Source organism: Penicillium canescens, assembly GCF_028828765.1.
Source record: "Penicillium canescens strain IBT 15451 chromosome Unknown utg000001l_segment0_segment0, whole genome shotgun sequence".
Taxonomy (NCBI): Eukaryota; Fungi; Ascomycota; class Eurotiomycetes; order Eurotiales; family Aspergillaceae; genus Penicillium; species Penicillium canescens.
The window spans coordinates 684,340-707,808 of NW_026703963.1; the positions used below are offsets into that span (position 1 = coordinate 684,340).

The 23,469-nt window shown below is 46.5% G+C and overlaps 6 protein-coding genes across 6 annotated transcripts; 2 read left to right on the forward strand and 4 right to left on the reverse strand.

Moving 5' to 3' along the window:
- Nucleotides 1-819: 819 nt before the first annotated feature.
- Nucleotides 820-7,950, reverse strand: N7446_000276 (uncharacterized protein; the record flags this gene model as incomplete). The annotated part of the gene is made up of 1 exon (XM_058509043.1): nt 820-7,950. The coding sequence occupies one exon, from the start codon at nt 7,948-7,950 to the stop codon at nt 820-822; it is 7,131 nt and encodes a 2,376-aa protein (XP_058378022.1).
- A 1,019-nt stretch (nt 7,951-8,969) lies between these two features.
- N7446_000277 (alpha/beta hydrolase) lies at nt 8,970-10,444 on the forward strand (the record flags this gene model as incomplete). The annotated part of the gene is made up of 4 exons (XM_058509044.1): nt 8,970-9,170; nt 9,232-9,370; nt 9,425-9,533; nt 9,583-10,444. 4 exons carry the CDS (start codon nt 8,970-8,972, stop codon nt 10,442-10,444), a joined length of 1,311 nt encoding a protein of 436 aa, XP_058378023.1.
- A 635-nt stretch (nt 10,445-11,079) lies between these two features.
- N7446_000278 (endonuclease/exonuclease/phosphatase family protein) lies at nt 11,080-12,117 on the reverse strand (the record flags this gene model as incomplete). Its single annotated transcript, XM_058509045.1, has 1 exon — nt 11,080-12,117. The coding sequence occupies one exon, from the start codon at nt 12,115-12,117 to the stop codon at nt 11,080-11,082; it is 1,038 nt and encodes a 345-aa protein (XP_058378024.1).
- Nucleotides 12,118-13,088: 971 nt separating this feature from the next.
- N7446_000279 (uncharacterized protein) lies at nt 13,089-14,147 on the reverse strand (the record flags this gene model as incomplete). Its single annotated transcript, XM_058509046.1, has 1 exon — nt 13,089-14,147. One exon carries the CDS (start codon nt 14,145-14,147, stop codon nt 13,089-13,091), a length of 1,059 nt encoding a protein of 352 aa, XP_058378025.1.
- A 4,121-nt stretch (nt 14,148-18,268) lies between these two features.
- N7446_000280 (uncharacterized protein) lies at nt 18,269-18,678 on the forward strand (the record flags this gene model as incomplete). Its single annotated transcript, XM_058509047.1, has 3 exons — nt 18,269-18,452; nt 18,504-18,574; nt 18,634-18,678. The coding sequence occupies 3 exons, from the start codon at nt 18,269-18,271 to the stop codon at nt 18,676-18,678; spliced, it is 300 nt and encodes a 99-aa protein (XP_058378026.1).
- A 2,675-nt stretch (nt 18,679-21,353) lies between these two features.
- N7446_000281 (DUF3712 domain-containing protein) lies at nt 21,354-23,015 on the reverse strand (the record flags this gene model as incomplete). The annotated part of the gene is made up of 4 exons (XM_058509048.1): nt 21,354-21,830; nt 21,888-22,012; nt 22,069-22,537; nt 22,878-23,015. The coding sequence occupies 4 exons, from the start codon at nt 23,013-23,015 to the stop codon at nt 21,354-21,356; spliced, it is 1,209 nt and encodes a 402-aa protein (XP_058378027.1).
- Between the last annotated feature and the right edge of the window lie 454 nt (nt 23,016-23,469).

Below are 23,469 nucleotides of genomic sequence, written 5' to 3' on the forward strand. Positions count from 1 at the left end.
AGCGGTTTATGCGCCTTGATTGTCCTCACCTTCAACCATACTTCCGAGATACTTTCGAATTATATGAATAGTAAGACTCTTGTTATATCTAGCGGTTATAACTATTCCTCTCAGTAATTCACAAAACCGTTCTTTGTGGAGTGGAACATCTTGCGGGCCATCAGCTATAACATTTCTAAGGGTTGTCACTACATACAGCGAGGCTTTTGACCGTTGATCTCTCCCGTAAAAACAAAATCTATTACTAGCAGGAATATTTTCTTTGCTATAAGTTAATCCATCACTTCATAGTGGTCGGGCTCCATGATAAGAATCGCTAAATGTGAGCGACAAAATCCCTAGAGCTAAGTATCAAACGAGATAGTGTCAAACAGGGGCTCGCGGAGCTCCGGTCGCTTCTTTAAACAAAACCCTCAACATCTCTGTGCATCTCAATACGAGCAGTTCTCTCCTTCCTACAGTAAATGAAACAGGAAGTGATCGATAAAAGGAGGCCCCGCAATCACTGGACATAGTGTATCTCATTCTCCAACAGGTACGTTCGATCACCAGACTCCCTGCGACTTACTCACAATGATCGAAATATTCTAGGTTTTTGGCTGATCTGTTGAGAGATTATGGCTGACAATTTTGTCACGTTTAAAAAGCCGTTTCACGCATTGATTTTGCTCTACTTCGGCTTCTGTTTTTCTCACCTGCTCTTTGCCCATTTTCTACTAACCATAGGCGGGTAATCACCAACGAATTTTACCATAATAAACGCGCTCTATCGTTATTCCAATTCCAGGTAGACATAATCAGACCCAGTAACAGCTTGGATTACTTCTGAGCTGGAACTATCTTCAACTCCTCAACAAGCATGCTAGGCTCCTGACAGACCTGCTCAAAGATCAAATCAAACATAGAAAGTACTCGAAGCATTTCCTTCTCCGAAATGACCTTGTCGTCATAGCAGGCGACCGTCTCGATGGACGCTTCTTGAAGGTGACAGTGCAATGTCAGCGCACGCACATGGAAGGCCCCCGTCTGAGGAAGCATCTCTTCTTCAAGATACAGTGAAGATGGACCCTGTTCCGCTTGTGGTTGAACAATCAAAAGCGTTTGGAGGGCGGCGGGAGACGTCGGGCCTGTCGCAACGCGACAGATATTTGGCGTGCCGTAGTGCTCGTGTGGTAAGATTCGGCTATAATGATGTTGGGAATCGTGGAGAGCGTCGATAACTCTCTGTTTTGGGTTGATGTGAAGTCGATAGGGGAAGATGGCCATTGTTGGCGCGACCATCATCTCGATTCCTGCAACTGGTGTCCCACGTCCGGCTGTTCCAAGGCCCATTGCTACCTCGGAATTGCTAGTCTGGAGTGATATGGCCTGGGCCCATGCCCACCGAATCTTGGTTGATAGGGTAATCTGGGGAGATGAGAGTTTTGGAATAGGGACATTTCTAACCAATGTGGCACTTGGATGAGGTGTGTAGGCTGAGGGAATTTGAGGGAAGATTGTGCTCCGAAGATCCATTAGCTCTGATGTCCAAAATTGCCTGGCTCGTTCATTGGTCTGGTCTAGATGTCCGATAAATGAGGAGACAGGTAAAGGAAGCAAGTCAAGGCCAGAATAGGCTCGCTCAAGCTCTTGCATGAATAATGCTCGAGACCATCCGTCGTATAGGGAGTGCTGCAAGCTGATAACAAGCCGGTGTTGCTGTTGTGCGAATGACGACCGGCGCACCACAGAAATTCTCAGTAGTGGATTACCAGGCGCAACTTCAATTGGCAGGTCAGGGACATAGTTTGGCTCATCCGAGTCGTAGTACTCGATGTCTGTTGTGCGACGGAGAACCACCTGATGCAGGCTGGATTTACCATCGACTTGGATGATTCGCGTTCGCAACATCGGGTGTGCCTTCGTGGTCTCGCTCCAGGCCTTTTGCAGCCTATCAAGATTTATTTCAGGTCGTAGACTGTACGCAAACCGTGCAATCAGAGTGCCCTTCTCGCGGGTACTACTGAAGAGGAAAAACGCGTGTTGGAGTGGTGAGCAGGGGTAAATATCCTCGATTTCGTCTTGTGCAGCGGTACACTGCTTCATGGCTTGTTCAATAACCGCTTGATGGGAGCATGTATCGTCTCCAAGGAGAGAGAAAGGTAGCGGAACCTTGACAACACTTGAGGGAATCGCCCGATGCATTTTGGTAGCCAGAATGTCCAACCGAGGATGCTCGAATATGTCCGCAACGGTGAGATGGCAACGCTGCTCTCGTAAACTTCCAACCAACATCATCGCTGCGACTGAGTCGCCTCCGCGGCGGAAGAAACTGTCCTCTGCACTGATATCTGCCTCCGACAGACCTAGAACATCAGCAACAGCAGAGCACAAAATAACTTCCATCTCGTTTTTTGGCCTCCTCTGAGGAATCGTCACTGTGCTGGCATCACCAGTCCAGCGCTCATGGAGTCCAGAGTTGACTATCTGTCGCAGCTGGCCGCGGTCAGCCTTCCCACTCCGAGATCTGGGTATCTGAATGAGCGGTAAATAGATGCTGGGCTCCATATAGCTTGGAAGAGCGGCAGCAAGCGTAACTCTCGCCTGCGCGACTGCCTGATCGAAGGCCTCACAAGGAGCGTGCAGTAAGCCGAGGCTGGATTCATCAACCCCGGTTCCCGAAGACGTACTCGAGTCCGAGTTAATACCCCAGCGTGCTTGGTGGATGAAAGCAACCAGGGCTGTCGTTTTGCCTTGGTTCAAAGATGCTACCTCGGCGATTACGTCAGAGGCATCGGGGAACACACACCGAAGTTGCGCTTCAACTTCACCTAGTTCAAGTCGTTGCCCGCGGAGCTTGACCTGGAAGTCTTTGCGTCCCTTGTAATGCATCGAGCCGTCTGCAGCGTACTGAACAAGATCTCCAGTCTTGTACAGTCTCTCATCATCTGATGCCATCGGTTTGAATTGTGATAACCAAATTGGCGGCGGGATAAATGATGCAGCTGTCTGCTCAGGGCGGTTGAGGTAGCCACGACCCACTACAGGGCCTTGTATCACTAGTTCTCCCACAGCTCCCATGGGAAGCAGTCTGTTGTGGTCCTCGGAATCAACCACCCATGCGGTGGCACTAGACATCGGATACCCAATGTTCGAAGGATAGGATGCCGGCCCAATAGGACCTTGCACCGTGACGTTGATTGTACATTCTGCGGGTCCATACATGTTGACGATCTGAATATGAGGGGCTGCACTCTTCCACCGTTGAATATCAAAGGACGATAGCGCTTCACCGCTAACTTTCAAGGTTTTGAGGGACGTCAAGCGCTCTGGCTGTATAGTTCGAGTAACTGTTGGAGTGAGAGCGACGAGGCTGACAGAAAACTCGTTGAGACTTTCCGTCAGGCGATTTTGTCTGGCCTCAGCTGATGGTATGCATAGGCAACCTCCAGCCATAAGACATACGGTGAGATCTAAAACGCTCACATCAAACGCATGTGAAGCGTATTGAAACATTCGCGTGTCGACGTTCAAGGGCAAGTGCTCCATCATCGCAACTGCACTAGTACACAGAGAACGGTGCTCAATCGCAACTCCTTTTGGCTTTCCCGTGGATCCGGAAGTGAAGACCGCATACGCTGCATTTCGTGGGTGTACTGCTATCTTGGGAACCTTGTCAAACTCGGAAACCTCAAGAGTAGGCGACTGCTCGTTTCCAACCACGACAACGCTGCTGACAAGGGCAGCGGCAGTGGAATGGTATTCTGGCGACACCAAGATGGTATTGGGCTTCAGATCAATACAGATATCTTGGAGTCGCTGGATTGGCTGCGTGGGATCGAGAAGGACAAAAGCTCCTCCGGCTTTGAGGATTCCCAGTAGGGCAATGGGCACCCAGCGACTCTTGTCCATCAACACTGGCACGAAAGTCTCGGGCACAACGCCCTGTGACTGTAGCTGTTGGGCTAGAGATGAAGAAAAGCGATCTAAATCGCCATAGGTCCAGTCTCCATCCCAGGCACAAATAGCCGGTGCTGTAGGATGGTTCTGGCACTGCTGCAAGATGATATCGTGAACGCATTGTTCAATAGGCGGCTGTGTGATACTTCTGTTCAGATGTCCAATTGTGGCACAGTCCTTCTCAGGAACCACCCCAAGCTCTCCTATTGTGCGACCTGAGTTCCCAAGGATGGTCTTCATCAAGTGTTCAAACAGCGCCGCGACTCGCTCCATGTGCTCTAGTGAAACCACACCAGTATACGCCTTGATACTTGATTGGATTTCATTCTCCGACTCCATGATCTCGAGGGAAATATCAAACTCGGTGGGATCTTGGCGCTCCACTTCGTGAAGTAGTATCGGCAAGTCATCGGCTTCATCGGGGGCGGTGACGGGGAAATGGCTGATGCAGGTGTTGAACATGACCTCATCACTGGCAAAGTCTAGAGCCCGGCGAATATCGCTCAAAGACACAGCTTTGTGAGGCAGACTAGAGATGAAATCGGCTTGAATGGATTGCAAGACTTGTGCCACGGTGGATTCACGACCAAGCCGCTGCCGAAACACCAGTAAGTTGATCAGAGGCCCAACGCCTTCTAGCGCACCTTCAATAGGCGCGTCACGACTCGTGGTAAGATAGCCGAAAGATACATCGTCTGTGCGGCACATTACATGCAAAACAAGAGACCATGCTAGCTTGACGACGTTTGCCACGGTTGTCCCGGTTTCCTGGGCAAACTTTCGATACTCTGCAGCTGGGCCGAAGTCCACAGACACAGCCTTGAATTGAGAGGTTTGATTGGATTCTTCCGACATGTCTGGTGAACCATCACTGGTTGTGGGGAACTGGCTTGGGCCCATGCAATCGAGGTATTGCTTCCAGTAGGACACAGAATCATCCGTAGATATCTTCCGTTGGTATTCGACGTGATCGGCAAAGTTAAAGATCGAGGGAGAGGGACTTGTGTCGCCGTAAAACCTACACAAATCTCGAACTATGATCGACATGGACATGCCATCAACAACTGCATGAGACAGTTCAAGCTCAATGATAACCCGCCCACTCGGAGTGAGGTGTAGATCAAATTGAGGCAGCGCGCTCGGGGGTTGACATTCTCGGCGCTGACCGAGAATATCGCTCGGTTTCAAGTTGTCGTTAATTTCATGGATCCGAGGTATGGAACCGTTCTTCAACTGGACTTGCACCGCAAATACACTAGGTGTCAAATTGGTCACGAAGATTGTCCGCAGCATAGGGTGGCTCCGAACCAGTAATTTCCACGCCTTTTGAAGTCGGCCGAGGTCTATTTCTGACGAGGTGCTGGACAGCCGGGCTTCATACAGAACCCGCAGTGCATACTGCTGGGGGTTTTTCAGCTGGCTCATTAAAATCCCATCCTGCATCGAGGAGCACGGATTCATTGCTTCCACTTCTTCAACAGCAACACCGAAGTTAATCAAATGCTCCGTTACGGCAGCACTAGGAACTTCGACTTGTCTTCTATCACTTTTAAGGATAGGCTCTGGCAAGCGATTGACGATCTGGGCGAGTTGAGCCACTGTGCCAAATTCCATAATGTCAGCAACATTGACGGCTAACCCAAACTTTCGACACAGCTGAACGAGGCGAATCGCCTTGATAGAATCGCCGCCCAATCGGATGAATTGGTCGTGAATTCCAAAGGAGTCTTGATCACGCTTCAAGATTTGAGAAAACAGCCCGTGTACAGACTTTTCCGCATCAGTACGAGGTCGAATCCGTGGTTTATTACCCACATCGTGGTAGGCTTCAATCTGTTGCCTAGACATGCTGGCGACCTCGAGCCGCAACGCGCGACGGTCGGTTTTCCCAGAGGCAGTTTTGGGAATGCGATTGAGTACCATGTATACGCTGGGTATCATATACTCCGGTAATGCTGCGCGAACCAGCAGATCGAGACGCGACGTCTCCTCCCGAAAAATTTGATTCGGTAGTCCTATAAGCGATGAGGAATCCGCCAATTCCCCTTCGGAGAACCCAGAAGTGTGGATGAAACCGATTAACATTGGAGTGCCATCCCCGTCCAGCGGAGCGGCCGCTTCCACAATCACCGTGTCGCCCGGTGCTTGATGAAGGCGAATAATACTTTCGACCTCCCCAAGCTCGACTCGTTTCCCACGAATTTTAACTTGCGTGTCTTTGCGGCCGACATACACGATGGAGCCATCGGAATGGTATCGAGCCAGATCACCCGTCCTTAGGACGCGTCGACCCCGTCCAGGATAGAAATCTTGAATCCATTCCGGTGCCTCAATGAATGTATCGGTCGTTTTCTGCGGGTCATCTAGATACCCACGGGCAAGATTTGGTCCCTCGATCAGCATTTCACCAATCGCGCCGATCGGGGTAAGCCTTGTTATGTTTGTCGGATCCGCCAGCCAGATATGTGCTGTAGGAGAGTGACCGATGTTCCGAGGGTGCATATCTACCCTGAGAGAGGAGATGCATCCAGCACCCACAATCTCCGAGAGACCGTAGCCTGACAGAAGATCCACAGAAGGCGCCCACTTATTGAGCAAATCCTCACTCACTGGTTCGCCGACCAAGCCCAGAGTTTGCAGTCCCGACAGCTCCAATGGATCGACAGAGGTGATAGCGGATGGGGTCATACAGGCCCAGGTTACCCGAAGCTGCTTCATCGTAGCTGCCAGGTTGTTCATCAGATCGTGTTTCGAGGCGATGCAGACGGTCCCTCCAGTAAGCAGAGGCAAGAACATGTCAACCGAGGATGCAGCAAAGATGATCGGAGCAACTTGTAGTACACGACTGGATGGGGAGATGCGAAATGGTGGCCCTTGGCTGATCATAGTCGCCATCGCTTGATGTTCGATGACACAGCCTTTGGGCTGACCAGTGCTGCCAGAAGTGAAAAGAATGTATGCCACGCGTTGTGGGTCAGATGAAGGCAGAGGGTCTTCATCTTCCTTGATTGATAATTTGGCGATGAAAGATTGATTGAGGCATAGGGCTGGCACTTGGTGACGCTCGAAGACCGATGTGAATTCCGGCGAGGTGAGAGCAAGACGAGGATGAGTTACATCGATGATTGCTTGCATACGCTCTACAGGATAAGCGGGGCTGACAGGAACAAAAATGGCGCCTGCTTTAAGGATGGAAAGAAAAGCCACAATTGCATACATCGACTTCTCAAAGCCGAGCAGCACTTTATCATTCTCTCCAATGCCCATAGTCCGTAGGTGGTACGCCAACTGAGTGGTCATACTATCAAGCTCCGCGTACGTAAGTGACCCATCCCAGGCACAAATGGCTTCGTGGGTTGACCGTTGCGATGCATGTTGTCGGATCAGGTCAACCGTCGAGGCCATATTGTTGGGCATGATGCGACGGTTCCATTCGAGGACTTGACGACTGTTGCGAATGCTGAAAAGACTTAGGTCTTTGACTGCTCGATGCGGGTGTTGTAAAATTTCCTCGATTATCTGTTCGATGGTCGAAAGGAGGTTGTCTGCATATGACGAGGAAATGTCCGATGAGCATGACAGCCACAATTCGGAGGATGTCGTGCTTGCAAGTAGAAGAACCTGCAGTGGAGGAAGAGATTCAATGCTTTCGCCATCTTGCCTGTCGATAACAACGCCAGTATTACAGGCGAACTGCCTGGGCATGGTCGTAGTGAACGTGGTCGACGTCAAATGACCCGCTAGGAGGTCGACAATAGACGTTTCTGGCTCAATTGAGACGTCGCATATCGTTGGGGATCCACCATTAATCTCATTACTGTGGATGGCAAACGTCACTCCATGAGATGCGGTGTATTTATTGAGGACAATTGCCCAGACTGTTTGAAAGAAAGTGGACGGTTTCCAATTTCGCTCTTGACAGTAAGTATGCACATCTTGCCTGACGATGCATTGAGTCCTCTGCCATTGTGAATCCTCGTTATACGCACAATCCAAATCGAGAAAAGACATTTTCTGGAATTTGTAGGGAAGCAGACGCAAAGAGGAGGGTGGGTATCAAGGTATGATCTTCACCAGGAGGTCAAATCACGTGTATTGTACCCTGACGGAGGATTATCCCATTCTTTTATAGAATTTTGTTCGTATGGTATCCTGAATTGGATAAACACTAGCTTTTGCTTATATAGTATCACCGTGGGTATCAGTCACATCGAAAAAAAATAATTTGAACGGCAAAGCTGATGACTAAAAAATGCATTTTAGGGTTCGCTACTTATCCTATAGACATGGAATGGAGCTTGCTTGGCCCCATGCGGCTTTTCCTTTTATCCATTGGAATAAATGATGGATCGGTATCTACCATTTAAACCACTGGGTACTTCTGGAGATAGGTTGCCATATCTATCCTAATGTGTGAACAAAGGAATTACGTATCTATACGAGACTTGTCTTTCTGATATTTTCCCGATCATCCGGAGATGGAATCCGAATTTTTCGCAGATCGTTCGCGAAAAGTCGACACTAAACTAGTGTCTCAGCTGAATCCACTTGGCTGTGGAGAATAGAGATTGAACCAGAGATCGACTACCAAATTGGGATATGATCGTCCCCGGAATCGAGAATGTTTCGGATCTATTGATATGATCTGCATCAGCGGAGATCCCATGTAGGCGCCAAGCAAGACTATTGAATGTAGATTGGTCTACAGATTCCACTTTGACGTATCCCAGTCTTCCGGGAATATTTACATAGCGTAAATTGTACGGATTCCCCCTTGCTTTTTTAACATTCGTATTTGTAACATGCTCATTGGACAATTTGTATAGGAACCTTCCAGGCTGCATGTATCTATTGACCCTTTCAGTAAAGTTTGGATAATCACACCCCTTAGTTCGGTCCACTTTCTAGCGGTGAAAAAGAAGTCGGAGCAAACTCGTTTCTTCGGACAGGGCTGATGTAGCTCGTTCTATTCTGTATATGATCATAGTCAACCTCACGCGCCCATGAGACGTTTCATTGTTACAGCAAACATGGCCAGCACATCAAACTTCCCTTTTACCGTGACGGAACATATCGTTGATGGACAATACATCCGCGAATACCCTCGAGCAACCGTCTCACAAGCTTCTTGCTTGAAGCTGGCGGTGAAGAAGTATGTCCCCATTGAAAACCCAAATCCTCAAACTGGGGACGTGACCATCATTGGGGCGCCTGGTGGTGGCTTTCCGAAAGTAGAGATCCCACTCCTCTATCTTAGCAAACAATATGTATCACTGGCTAATTAATTCGAAGGAGCTTTATGAACCATTATGGGAAGACCTTCTTGCAAGATGTAACAAAGATGGAATCCGAATTGGATCTATCTGGATTGCAGATGCCGCAAATCTCGGCGCTAGCGGTGTGGTGAACGAGGAACTACTGGGCAATGACCGTAAGCATGCCTGCTTCTCTCATTGGCTTTTGCAGTATCGCTAACTCGTTGAAGCATCTTGGCTTGATCACAGTCGGGATCTTTTATATATGATTAACCAATTTCGTGATGAAATGCCGCGGCCCATCGTCGGCGTAGGTCATAGTATGGGGGCAGGTCAACTGTAAGAGCGCATGACGAAGCTACGGATTTCGTTGCTGACTTGTACCTAGTGTCCTCCTTTCTCTCATGCATCCTCGCCTGTTCACGTCTTTGGCTTTAGTCGAGCCAGTAATTGTGCCAGATACGTTCAGTGGATATGGGCCGTTATTATCAAAGCTGTCGCTTAAGCGACGTGATACCTGGTCATCCAGGTCCGCGGCTATTAAAGCGGCGCGAAAGACACACAAGCGATGGGATGAACGCGTCCTTGAGCGATGGGCTTTACATGGATACCGCAGTCTTCCGACAGCCCTCTACCCGCAGAACTCACACAGCGACACAAATGTCATCCATGATGGCCCGGTCACCTTAACAAGCACTAAGCATCAAGAAGTGATGCAGTACGTCCGGCCCAACTTTGGAGGCCACAGGCCTCTTGGGCAAGAAGGATCCGCCGTCGGGCCTTCTCATGAACCCCTGTTCCAGGCTGATGTGATTGGCCCTCCTTCGAAAACTGCGCCTTTCTACCGCAGCGAGCCTGTGATTGCATGGAAGTTACTGGATCACGTTCGGCCGTCGGTTCTTTATGTGTTTGGTGGTAGCAGCCCAATATCAAAACCTGAGATTTGTGCTGAAATCTTGCATCGGACCGGTGCTGGCGTCGGAGGGAGTGGCGGGGTGCTGAGTGGACAGGTGAAACATAAACGTATTGAATCTTCCGGGCATCAGGTACCACTAGAAGAGGTTGCCGAGACAGCATCGGCTATTGGGACATGGATTGGGTCGGCGGTGCAAAGATGGCGGGAGGACGAGATGCGGATTGCGAAGGATTGGGCAGATCGGCCAATAAAGGACAGACTGAGTGTTTCTGCTGAATGGATGCCTGGACTGGAGACTGCTTGCAAGGTGTACGAACAGAAGTCAAGGCTCTGATAATGTTGCAGGTGCAGCAGATGGAGTCAGGACAGACATGTATTTAAACAAGCGCCTTCACATACCAAGATCCTCGAAGAGAGTAAACCGTTTCATGATTTGTTTTCTCTCTACTTTGGCCTCGCTCTTTCTACCTCTTTTTGTTCATTTTCGAAGCCCAAGGTAGAACAGGCGCAGCTTATCGAACTCGGACCCTAAATGCAAATGTCATTTCGTTCGGCACCGGAACTTCTTAATTTGAAGTTCAGCACTTGGAACAATCGAAATCGTCGGAACGGTTTTAAGAGAAAAGGAGACATGTCTGACATTATGTCTATCCGTGAATTGATGGCGCAAAGCGGCCAAAGAATCAACTTGAGAGGCCTCCAAGGAGACATGAGCCAAGGACTCAAAGCATGGTTGAAGGGATTATAGGACTTGAAAGAACGGCAGAAGTTGGATTTGGTATACAGAGGTTAAGGTTGACATGTGTAACTTATGAAGGTGGAAGAAAATTGGTTATCATGGCAGTTCAAGTTAAATTATCTCAATTCATGTCGATTTCGCCCCTTCCGTCCGCCGTTAAACCGATTTAAAGATTGGTTTCGTTCTATAACTAGAAGTTCGGCTGCCAAATTGACACAAGATAAAATTGCTCACTTTGCCGGCAAGTTGAGAGTGCAAAGAAAAGCATGATGATCGCTCCAAGGGACGTCTTCTGATGGCTCAGCCTGTTGAGATTTGGTCTCTAAGTTGCTGAGATCTCCTGGCTGCAAAATTCGGATACTGGAAGGGGTAAGACCTAAAACAGCAACTTTGTCGAGTCGATTTGGCGGGAACGGTTGCTCTCCATCCACTCCCCATGTATAACCGAGTTCTTTGGACCGAAGAGATGTCCAGACATCCGTCAGGCCACTGTTTTCAATAAGGGTAGCGTCCTCCTCGAGAACTGGATTGAAATCACCGGCTACTATACCGTAGCCTGCGGCGTGGAGGAACGAGGAGACAATGGATATTTGCCGGGGTCTGTAGGATGGCTGAATCGGTAGAGAATCCAGATGAACATTGATAAGCCGTATGCGTGTGGCAGAAGAAGGCTTAGACTCAGACTCAGGCTTTGTTGGAGAAGGAACGAAGATATCACAGCATAAGGCATCTCGATCGAAGTGACTAGGATATTTCACGCGCCAAATAGGACCTAGAATGGCATTGTTCATACCAAATTCGGCATTTGACGCAAAGCGTGCTTTGGATACCAGCGTGACCGTCGCAAAGGACTGCTTGCCCCATGCTGTATCATCACGTTCGCTTGAAAGCCAAGACTCACGGACACGAGCGTCCCCTAAGAGTTGCCGCAAAGCTGTCTTTGAGACCTCTTGGAGGAAAACAACATCGACTTTAGGATCCAGGTCGGTGATGAATGTGATAATCTCTGTAACGCGTGCTTGGGTTTGGGAAGACGTTGCATCAATGTTCCATGTCAGAAGTACTAGTTTCGGTATATTCTGTATATTCTCTGTGTTGGTTGACCTGGGGTTTGTATTGTTCAAGCGGGTAGGGACCCAAGAGACCCACTGTTGAACAGGGTCAAAATGGTGCCACGACTGGAAATTGGGATATGCTTCTGTAGAAGGAAGCGGTGTTTCATGCATCCAGGACATGAAACCTGTCCGAGCGCGTGCGAAGAAGTTCATGTTGATGGTAGATGACGGCAAAGAGCTGTCAAGCCATTCAAAGTGGAGTGTACATACATTTGAATACAGTAGCAAACTTGGACTCAGCGGGACTGTCAGGAGACTACTGTTGATGGTCACATGAACTGCAATGTTCTTATTGGTTGTATAAATTACTAGCTGTAAGGATCTTTCATCGTATTTCACATAGTACACAATCAGCTGAGTGAGCCTAAGACCGGGCAAGAGGAAGGGTGCCATAGGCTGGGTCCCCTCCGATCTGCAGCCCGGTTAGACACTAGATGGTTCCCCCCAGGAGGCGACCGGTGGAATTTTGGAATTTCGTTATACAAAGTAAATAGATAGTATAATACAATCGCATAGAAACCACATTTAAATTAGTGAATGTCATGTCCGCAGAGAATGGTTCCAAATTGTGTTATACACTTAGGCATCAAGGAAAATTGTTTCAATATCTTAGTATCGAATTATGAGGCATTACCACGCGCTTATCGGATTGAGGATTACATAGTAGTTAAAAAGAGCTATTTCATACTATTGTATTTCAGTAAATAAGTTAATAGCCTAGAGGTTTGACCCTTGGAGCGACTACGAAGCCATAGAGACACATCACCGGCTTGTCTGTTTCTCACACGGCGTAAACCCACGACGAGTGCTAGCCATGTAACTAATCTACATTTTAAAGTTTTAGCCTATTCACCTTGCTTCGCCTGCAATACAAAAACATGGCCTTCGTAAATACTTGGTCCAAGATCTCTAACTACAGAGAACAGGTCTTCTGTCCGCTTACTCAAATTCCAGTTACACTATCTCCGAAAGGGGATCAGTTTTTGGTTGGAATGAAGCTAGAAATAGACTTCTCAATTCAAGCGAAAGAGATATTTTTTTTTATTTGGCATTGGTTAAACCTTGGATAATATCACTTTTGGGAAAGCCAAAGACACAATAAAGCAAATTTCGCTATACCAATCCTAATGAGCAAAAACAACCGATCCGCCCTGTGGAGAGTGATAGCTCACCCCATCAACTTTCAGTCCTTCGTCATTCACCAGTGTGATGGTATCGCCAATGCTCGAAAGAGGGCAATTTGGAACGTCGAAAGTTTGCGTTTTCATAGCATCCAAAACTGCATCACGCGGCAGTGCTTGAAATTGGCCAGCTGAATTTTGTATCTTCCATGCAGACAGAGGTATTGTGTGGTCAGTCGAATTTGTGATAGTAACTGATCTGCGTCTGACTCTGGGATCATTTGAATCAACCAACGCCTTGTCGATCGTCGCAGAATTCTCGATTAGATCTGTGCGGCGACCTTTTGAGCCAAGATAGTCATTCCAAGTCTCCGATCCTATGGCATGTCCGGAGTCATCATCTGTGTGCGCAGACTGTGATGCGAACCCGATGAACACGCCCGCCCATCGACCAGAGTCTGGGTAATGGATCAGAAGGCCACCATCTTGGAAAACACCGTCATCATGTTGAAACTTCCCAATATTGCCTTGATTCATGTGCACGTCATGAATGCCTTTTCGATCCCCAAACTGTGCACCAAATAAGTAAATATTGGCGTTCTGATCAATTGCCTGTTTGACTTCAGGTTCCAAAACATCAATCATATCATTGTTGAGACCTGGTTCATCATGTGGTAGAATTCGACCAGTATTGACATTGAACAAGTTGCTCCGGATGTAGTCCAGTCTCATATCAGCGTATCCCTGCTTTGGCTCTTCTAGGGACTGAAAGCCTGAAGGTAGGTCGGTGAGACTGTTGATGATGGGATGGTTGCTGAAGTTATGATCTACCCAGTAGGCAAGCTGGGATTCTTTGCCTATAGACTTGATGTTGATTGCGGCTTTGAAAAGTCCACGAATTTCTTTGTTCCGACCGGTTGGACGAAACTTTTTTCCAGAAAGATTACCTCCTTTATCGTCGAAGTATAGTGATAAATGAGGGCTGATATTGTCCTCATTCTCATGTTCAACGGTATAATATACGGGCTTTGCCTTCCACACACCGTAACCACGAATCGGCATACTGAGGAAGATATAGAAATAGAATTTGTTTCAAAGAAGCTGTTTTGCAAGACTAAAGGGTTGTCCCTTGGATTATGTGGTTGAGCTGACTGCAACCGCAAGTACCGGGGCAACTGCAAGTAAATGTACCAGGAGCTCCGCGTGCAGGTCGGGTCACATGAATATGATGTTATACGAGCTTGGATAGTTTGAGATCCCGACGTAGGCGCATCTATGATGAGATTTCGTATTGCAATCGCTGCTTATGGTCATCTAGACTTTTGAATCTGCCTCTTTGATGGGCTTTTTTGCCAGTGAAAGTCAGATACTGACCTAGCCAGTGGCAATAATGCATCACATTAATGCGCGCATACTGAATGAACCAAGATTGTTCCTTTTAGAAGCAGTCTAGATTTCAGCTTCGGTATTCATTGCCGTAAGGCTCTAATTGTTCGGGACGCGGGGTATGCGGGTCTGAACTCGTATCCACAATTTATACCATCATACCCAGCATATTGGAGAGTCGGTCCTATATCCCCTTTTGGGATTATCCTAGATTTGCCGATGGAAACAAATGGTTCATTGATTGTGCATGAAGCTTTGTACAACGGGGTTTATCTTCTTATGCAAGTCGCGTTACTGGTGGGACCTCATCCAAAGTACTGTATGTATTCCTATGAGACCGCCGACGCGATTTATGACTGATATTCCCCTCTTTTCGGTCAGAGAAGGAGCGACGGTGTTGAAAATCGGGTTGGCTTTAAAATTAAGGTTATCGTATCCTTGGATATAGATCTGCACGGATGTTTGTTAAATCCTATAGGCTCCGCCGTTTGCAGAATACGACCACCCACCTTCAACCTAGATTGAAATTTAAGGTTTAGATTGTTGGTACAGCCGTGACATCCACCCGCGGCTGGCTATGCTGTTTGTATGAAATGACGTGTAGATCCGCAATTTAGAGTTCCGTGGCTCTCTTGATTTTGGGTTCTTTCAGCCATCAATAACTTTCTACATAGGTTGAATTAATGACTAGTTCAAAATTTGCTAGAAGCAAAGGAAGGAAATCTCCAGTCTTTCCTCATAGTATTTGGCGGTTCTCCAGGATATTTTGGACCATATACTAAACCTAGCTATATGGCCATAACACGAAAAAAAAAATGAAAGAGAAGAGATACAGACGAGAAAATATCCTACTATTTGTCTCCCTTAACTATGACTATTTTCATCGTTGGGTGGCTCAGCCTTGCATGCTACACATGTGTGTTGATGGCTTTTATAGATTATCCCTATTACTACCCATTTCTTCGTCTAATTGACGTCCCTTTCCGTGCAAGTCAGTCGTCGCTGCTGTTTGGCTTGAAAAGCCAACACTCTCTGGATCCACGGAGGAACGAAGTGTAGTTCCACCGGCATAAGTGTCCGGCTGGTTGCTTTCGATAATCTGTTGCGCTGTGATGTATCTTTGGAAGACCTCTCGTATAAGCGCATCTCCGTCATGCAGGACTTCACTCTCCCCATATCTCAACAAGACCCCCTTTCTTGAATGAAGTCCAATACATTTTCTAGTTCAACCATATTTCTCCTCAATCGATGCGGAAACCCTCTTCCTTTGAGCAATGCAAGAATTCCGGCGATGGAGGTGTTGAAAGCCCCCAGAATTGTGATGGCTAACATGTGTTCACCTCCAGTTGGGCCTAAAGCAGTGATGGCGGCTCCGATCATTACTTGCGCAACTGCAAGCAAATTGAAAGCAAAACCGACAAGATGATATTGGGCTTTCTGGTGTTTTACTTTGTGACCCAGCTTCCTTCGCAACTCCGAAGTCGCAGCCTCGAAGGTAAGATAGCCCTGCGGGAGGTCATGGTGATCTTGCTGTAGTTGAAGGGAGTCAGGCATGGTATAATATTCGGGATTTGGTAATGATCTCCAAGAAAATATAGGTGTCATAGCCTTACTCTTATACGAACTACTTAGTGATGTGTTGACGTCAATCCCTCGTGGTTATCAGATGCTAAAACCGAACCTCATTGTGTACCTTGGGTCCTGAAACCATGGTCACTTTTCTCGTTTCCAGGAGTATAGGCCAACTTGAGCTTTTCAGTTTGCATGATGCCTTAAGCTGGTGTGTGTGTGTGTCAATGCACCATGGCCCTCAACTACTCTTGAGCTTATACGTCGTTATCTGTCGTAGATTAATGGGTGCTACTTGTTTAGTATGTATCAATGAGGACTTTCTGTGTATTCTAGCTTCATACAGGCTAAGCCTACGTATATCTGAAGTTTTCCACGGCAAGGAATCATTTCATTATGAAAAATATGAGCAAACTTAATAATGAAGAACTGAATACAGTGAGAGGCATTTGGAGTATCATTTTCCTGCCACGTGTTCGAGCCTCAGTTGCTACATCTGCTAGCATTCACCATAACAAAAGCAACCTGTGGAAAAAGCAGAATACTGACTGATACTTTGGCTCACCGAAATCGTTGTAGATGTGTTCGTCTAGATTCACATCCCTTCCCGTGTAGCTACTGGGAAAATCTCCTTCGAGCTCGGCGCGTAGCACGGCGATTTGGGCCTTCAAGACTAAAGATTATCCGGCGAGCTCTCTAGGTTAATTCCTGCCCCTTATTTTTCTAAAAGAAAACCTGGTCTAACGTCAATCTGGGGGTTTCAATAGTTACTCAGATGATACCCTACCGTGCTCATTTCCAATGTAGTCGCCTAGGCGCATTTCGCTTGGCCGTAGGCCCACGGGTCGTCATTTTACCTACAGTCGCCGTATAGGTATGTATCAGAGCCTTGACGTCGAATGCAAAGGTTCTTTGTTCCGTCCATAATGAAGTATTTTTAGTAATATTAAGCAATAGACAATCAAATATCTTGGATATTCAATGTACTGTTGAAAAAAAAAAAAAACCGGTTTTTACCTTTGAACACATACAGCTTCTGTAGGTTTGTAGATGTCAATTCCATTTAGACTGATGATGCAAACTTGACTCTTAGATTGAAGAACACGAGAAATGATTCCCAGAGGTACTGGTTCTTTAAGTACAGACTTGTCTAGCTTCAACAAGAGGGTCAATCTACGTATACATCTCTGCTCATTCAACGGGGCAGTCATTATTATCTTCGATAAATTCGAGTGCAAATTTTGCTACAAACGAGTGTTCAATTTAAAGGTTAAGGTTTCCTTACACCCCGTTGCCATGGGAAATGCAAGCTTTCTCAAATTTCGGCCAGCATTGTACCGTCATTTCTTCTGATGTGAATAGCTGTTGTTCGGCTCGTACCGGAACACGACCAGATCATGTGGTCTTTCTGGTTCTACTGATGCCAAACTCCGTCGGTTTCACCCGTCCATTCACGAACAAGCGGGGTTGGCTTGGCGGTCTACCATAGATCTTATCTTCGTCTAGACCGCCAAACCCCGGAAACGGATATTACCTTGAAACCCGCCTCTCTTCTATTTTTGGCCAAATCTTTCCAAATGGGATCGGAAAATGCTGAATTGGGACAATTCAATTATAACTAGTTACCTATTATGATAAGCTGCCGTTTTAACCTGCAACATGATCAAGTCTTAGTTTTGGGTCGCATTCAAAGCTCCACTTCTTAAGGCGATGAGCTACTGGACCAGTGGCATATCACGGATGATCTTCAGAAATTTTTCCGTTTTTATTTTTATTTATTTGGCTTCGAATGTGTAGACATACGCGAGATTTTGGTGTTCACTCAACTGTCATCCCATTTTGGTTGTTCTAGTTTGGAACGAATTGAATTTAAGAATAGAGCGTCGAGGTTTCCAAGGTTAGTACGGCCAAGCAAGTCATATATCTCCGGAAAATCCTGCCTAGTTACTTCGCCACCTGTTGTACGAAGTTCTACAGAATCAATAGTAACGGTTCGTCTTACTTCACCCTGTGTCATCGATCTCATCTATATGATCTAGACGCATCGGTTACACTAAATTGTTCATTTGCATACAAGTAGATCGGGTTTGGGTGGCTCGTAACGAGTACGCAGTTATCTATTTAAAGGTTGAAAATTCCTCTGATGTCCCTCTAAATCAACCCATACTTCCTATCTCTCTTCCTATCTTCAATCTACACGATAAGTTCACTATATCCGACACTTCAAAATGCTTATGAAGAATATCCTTGCCGCTTTTACTCTTGCTGGCCTAGCCATTGCTACCCCAGTTGAAGAGGACCTTGAAAAGAGAGCAGCATGCCCCGTGGGCGGCCCTACCCACAACTGGTGCTGTGCTACTGCAACCAACCTGAACATATTTTTCATCAGGGGCGTTGGGTCGAACTGTCAATGTAAGGCACTTCTGAGTGATTACCCGAAACATCTACTAATATAGGGTTTAGCGAATCTTCAAGGCGTGACCTGTTCCGGTACACGTTCTCGGCCTCTTTGCTGTGGCGGCAACCAGATTGTGGTAAGTTTCTCTGGATTTTGTGTCTACTTCAGAAGGGCAAGAGACTAATACAAAATTAGGACACGAAGAGCAATGGTAATAAGGATGTAGTTTGCACTGTCTAAAGAAAGGTTTGATACTTTCTGTTAGGGACTCCTGCAAAATATTACCATGGCTGTAATCATTCCGAAATTTCTCTTGGGAGGGAGAAAAGGTCCACGCTGTCAATGTGTTACAATTAGTTGTCCTGATGAAGAGTATAAATTCCTCTCTCCATTCAAGGTTTATTCCAATTTTACATTCGTTTTGACTCCCTAAATTGCTCGTGCTGTTCATCTTTTCATGGATTCGGCGAGGTCTGTGTAATGTGGTCTAAACTGAATCTGCTGCACCTCGTACTCGTACATGCCATGCCATGTCGGTAAAGGTCGACCAACCGATGTGTATATTTTCCCATCTTTACTGCATGCCTCAAAACTGGAAAAATCCTCAACGAGAGTTGTTCTATCGGGCTTGGATCTTTTCAGCAGCCTGATTTTGTCTCTTGTACCAATGCTTTCAATGATGAGAAATCTTGAGAAATGTTGGCAACATGTTGCATCCCCATATCTGCCAATGTTAGAAAGTGGCAGCACGGAGATGAAATGCCTTCTGCTTCCTCCCATTGGCCATGGTTTCATAACTAGGCGGTGCAAATTGCCTTTGTTATTCAGACGAGTCCATGGATGTGATCCCTCAAGCACCACGTATTCTGACGGAGTGCGAAGCAACAGTACATTCACAAAGGCTGGGCCCGACTTCGCCATTTAGGAGTCTAACAATTCCAGGTGTTTTATGTCAAATCTTAGTTCTCATTTTATTTCTCTGCACCGCGCATTATTGACTACATTGGGGGACAAAGTACTCGAGTATGAGCATATTTCTTGCCGACTGGCCTTAACGACGAAGACGTGATTGAAAGGATATGTGCCTCACATTCTTCGCGCTGATAGCTCAAACTAGTCTTCCGCCGAGGTTTTGAAGCTGGGCGTCGTGATGACCCAAATACCGGGGGAGGGGGCATCTTGTAGAAATCGTTCTCATGGTAATTATGAGGGCCACAGGCACCGTAATAACTATGAATGGGGTCATTGGGGTTTGGGTAACGGGCTGGAGGAGCGTATGGGTTGGGGAAAGGGGAATTGGGGCAGAGGAGCTAGGGGTAGAGAGACTGAGGATATGGGCTGTGGGGATATAAGGATCCCAACATAGGGATCGGGAAAACATAGGGATCGGGAAACCATAGGGATTGGGGACGTAGGATATGGAGACATGGTAATAACACCGACAAGAGAGTTGAGGACATCATGTATCGAATTGCGATCCACAATGATATTGAAAACTGAATAACCATCTCGAGTTCTGGATGAGACATCTTTATTCATGCCTGCCCTCATTTTAATCATTATCGGTATAAACCGACAGTACGAAAATATTCGCCCCAACTTAGTCACCCTCTAATTGAGTCTAAAGAAAATTGAGGAGTTCAATGCCGGCCTGGTAATTGTGATTCTTAGTCGTATTTGAAGAGAAACCTTTCAGTAACCGCCAATGGGTCTCTCGGAGCGAGTCTACTCTATCATCATTCTTAGTCACTATTTTGGGGGGCTAAATTGACTACTTTCTATCCTCATTTCTCCCGTTATACTGATAAGGGAGCCTCCGAGCCCTTCAAATAACTCAATGGACAAGATCATCCCGCTTTTGGAAACCTCTGTTGTTGACCTCTTGTATCTACGAGAGTGCTGCATAATCAAGTCCATCGCCAAATACGCTTAGGGGAAGAATGCCGCTTCCTGTACAACTCAAGCTAATGACTATTACGAGAGAATTGAAGCTTAAACAATGCCGTAATGACCATGTAATGACCATGAATTGCTGCTCTGGGAGCGTCGTCACGCCGTTGTCTCTATGCACCAGGGCGTTCTCCCGCATTGCGGAATAACGATAGACACTATAGTTAGATACGTGAGCTAAATAATTCTATATACTAGCTTCGGGATATGGTATGATGGACTCTATATCTTGGAAACTCACCAACTACCCGGCTTTTATAGCAATCGTCTTCCTCTCACAATGGTATCCCGTATCCCCTCATCACACCGAAGCGACGGGAACAACAGGGTGTAGCTGAGCTCGGTTACCCAGTTCAATTGCAAAAATTCCTCATTGGGGATACAGGGATAGAAACGTGGGAAAAGGGATGTGAGATTTGCGAATGGAGTACGTCTAAAATCCCATCCCTGTTATGGCTCATAATGCCTAAGTGAAAACTTAATCCATCCAACATGGGATATGCTGAAACATACATTAATGCGATTCCAGACTTAAACAGACTTTTATCCCAACCCGGGTGCTCGTGTATAAATCGTGACAGGTCATACACCCCGGTCAATGATGATCCATAGATCAGCGGCATGACCGTGGTTAGATCCTTCTTCAGGAGTATAAGTACTAATTTCGAGAACTTGATCTAGGGCCAGATAGAAGCCCATGGAAGGCTTCGCTGAGGAAGGATGGAAGAATGAATGGAATGCGAGTGATACACTTCAAATAGTGAGATACCTTCGGAAGCGGCACGGGATTCTGGGGACATATCGTCACCTGTCTAGCCTCCGGTATCATGTGTAATCGCCGTGATACAGAGTAAGTTCGCTGCACGAGTGCGTCATTATATCGTGCAAGAGATGGTCGTATTTGGTGAACAAAGACAACAACGCATCCACTTGACGTCTTGTTATTAATTATGGCAATCGGAAACTTAATTTTTTAAATTTGTACTTATGACTGGGTCACAACCATCCATGAAAAACTTAAGCGACCTCGCGGCGAGTGCTGTATCCATGACTTTTGACATATCACCCATAATAGTTGTAATGTTTATCCCATTGCCGTCCCCCAACCCTGTGGTATCTAGCAGCCCACGCACCGTGTCCAGCAGTATCATTAAAATTGGAACTTTTGTGGTGATAGTTAGATTATTCAATAGCTTCTCATAATATGCAATGTGCTTCCCATCGTAGATTGTTGAGTTCCCAGAAGCATTAAGCTCGAGTTCACCGTCCATCAAAGCAGACTTTGGCGTGGACAGAATGACCGGAAGATTATCAATCACAGTATCCATATCTAGCTGACCACGAAGGGATACTGAATTGTTTCCTGGTTTTAGAACAACATTTTCGAGGGTGGCTTGTCCAATAACCATATCTGAACTTTGTAAATTAAGTGTCACTTTGCCCTTTAGATTCGAAAATTAGCGACAACATCCAGAATTTAACCTTGTAAAAAAGCGTACCAGAGCAAAGGTGAAGACCGAATAGTTAGGAAGGATCACAACGCCAACCAAATTCGTCCCATCCGCTTCTTTTGGGATAATCAGCCGTGCGGAGTCGATAGAGAAGCCACTCAGCTTATTCAGTCCTAGTTAAAATCAGGTGTAAATAATCCAAACAGCACAACCTTTATTATAAGCTTACCCTTTAGCTCAATATCTTTGTCGACAATTAATGGGGTCTTTAGGGCACCGAGATGACCAATAGTAGAGCCTTTCGCAGATATAGTGAAACTTTTGTTATAAACAGCACTTGCCAACGTATTGACAAATTGTTTCATATTCAGAATATCGGTAACATTTCTGGTAATACTCAATTCGGTCTTTCCTCTGAGGCTGTAACCTGGCAGAGCGACAGTTAAGTATGGCTCCATGGGTGTGACGTCGCGGTTAAACAAGCTCAGGTTCAATGGATCTGTTCGTATTCGCAGCCCTCGAGGAACATCTAGGGAAATGTGAAGGATGAAGGTGAATTGGTCTGCATTAGGACTCAAGATTTGGGCCGAGTACACATGGAGAGTGGTATTGTCGACAATTCTCCGGGCTATCGCGGGAATGATAGCAAGGAAACTGAGAGACAAGCGAAGTGAGTACGACGAAGGAATTGCAGCGAACTATCACAGACTTACAAAACTGGAAGAAAGATTGCAAGAAATATAACAATCGCAGCGAGATAGCAACACCAAAATCTCCTGCAATGCTTTTTGAATTTTGCATGGGCGGACCTGACACGGCCAACACCGTCATGGTCTGCTTTCGGTTTGGTCTGTTTCTCGCTCTGTGACTTGATGCCAAAGGTAGAAAGAGAACTAAGCGACAAGCGAGGTTAGTAAGACGAAGAACTTGCAGCAGGCTATTACAGACTTACAAAACTGGAAGAAAGATTGCAAGGAATATAACAATCCCCACGAGATAGCAACTCCAAAACCTCCTCCAATATTTTTGGAATCTTACCTGGGCGGACCTGACGCGGTCAACAGCGTCATGGTCTGCTTCCAGTTTGGTCTGTTTCTCGCTCAGCGACTTGGTACCAAATGTAAGCAAATCGCTGTTTGCACCGATACTGTAGCTCTGGTCGGATTTCGGATTCATTATGAAAGTCTGATAATGGTGTGAAATTGGTGGGCCGATACAAGCAAGCCTCTAGTTTCTCTTGCCGTCTATTTACTCGACCGAACGCAAGACCCACCACCCTTCAGGTGTTGGGCCGCACGGGTCGTCTAATAATCAGACTAGTCAAATGATCGACCTTTCCCCGCCACCCTAATTATGCCTCGACTTTTCGACTATTAGAACATCGCATTATCATTACATTGGAAGTTTACCATGCAAGTGATAAATCGAAAATTGCTCGATTTGCACGGGACTTCAATATACTCTACGAACTCTTTAAGGGTGGGGGGTTCACGATCGCAAATCTCATAAGGACCGTTATCGTCCCCAAAAAAGCAATAGAACCAGCGCAAACTAATGCATTGGATCGATATCTTGAACTAGGCTAATGCCCCGCCAAGCTGCGAGATGATTCGGCAGCTAATGGTTGGCT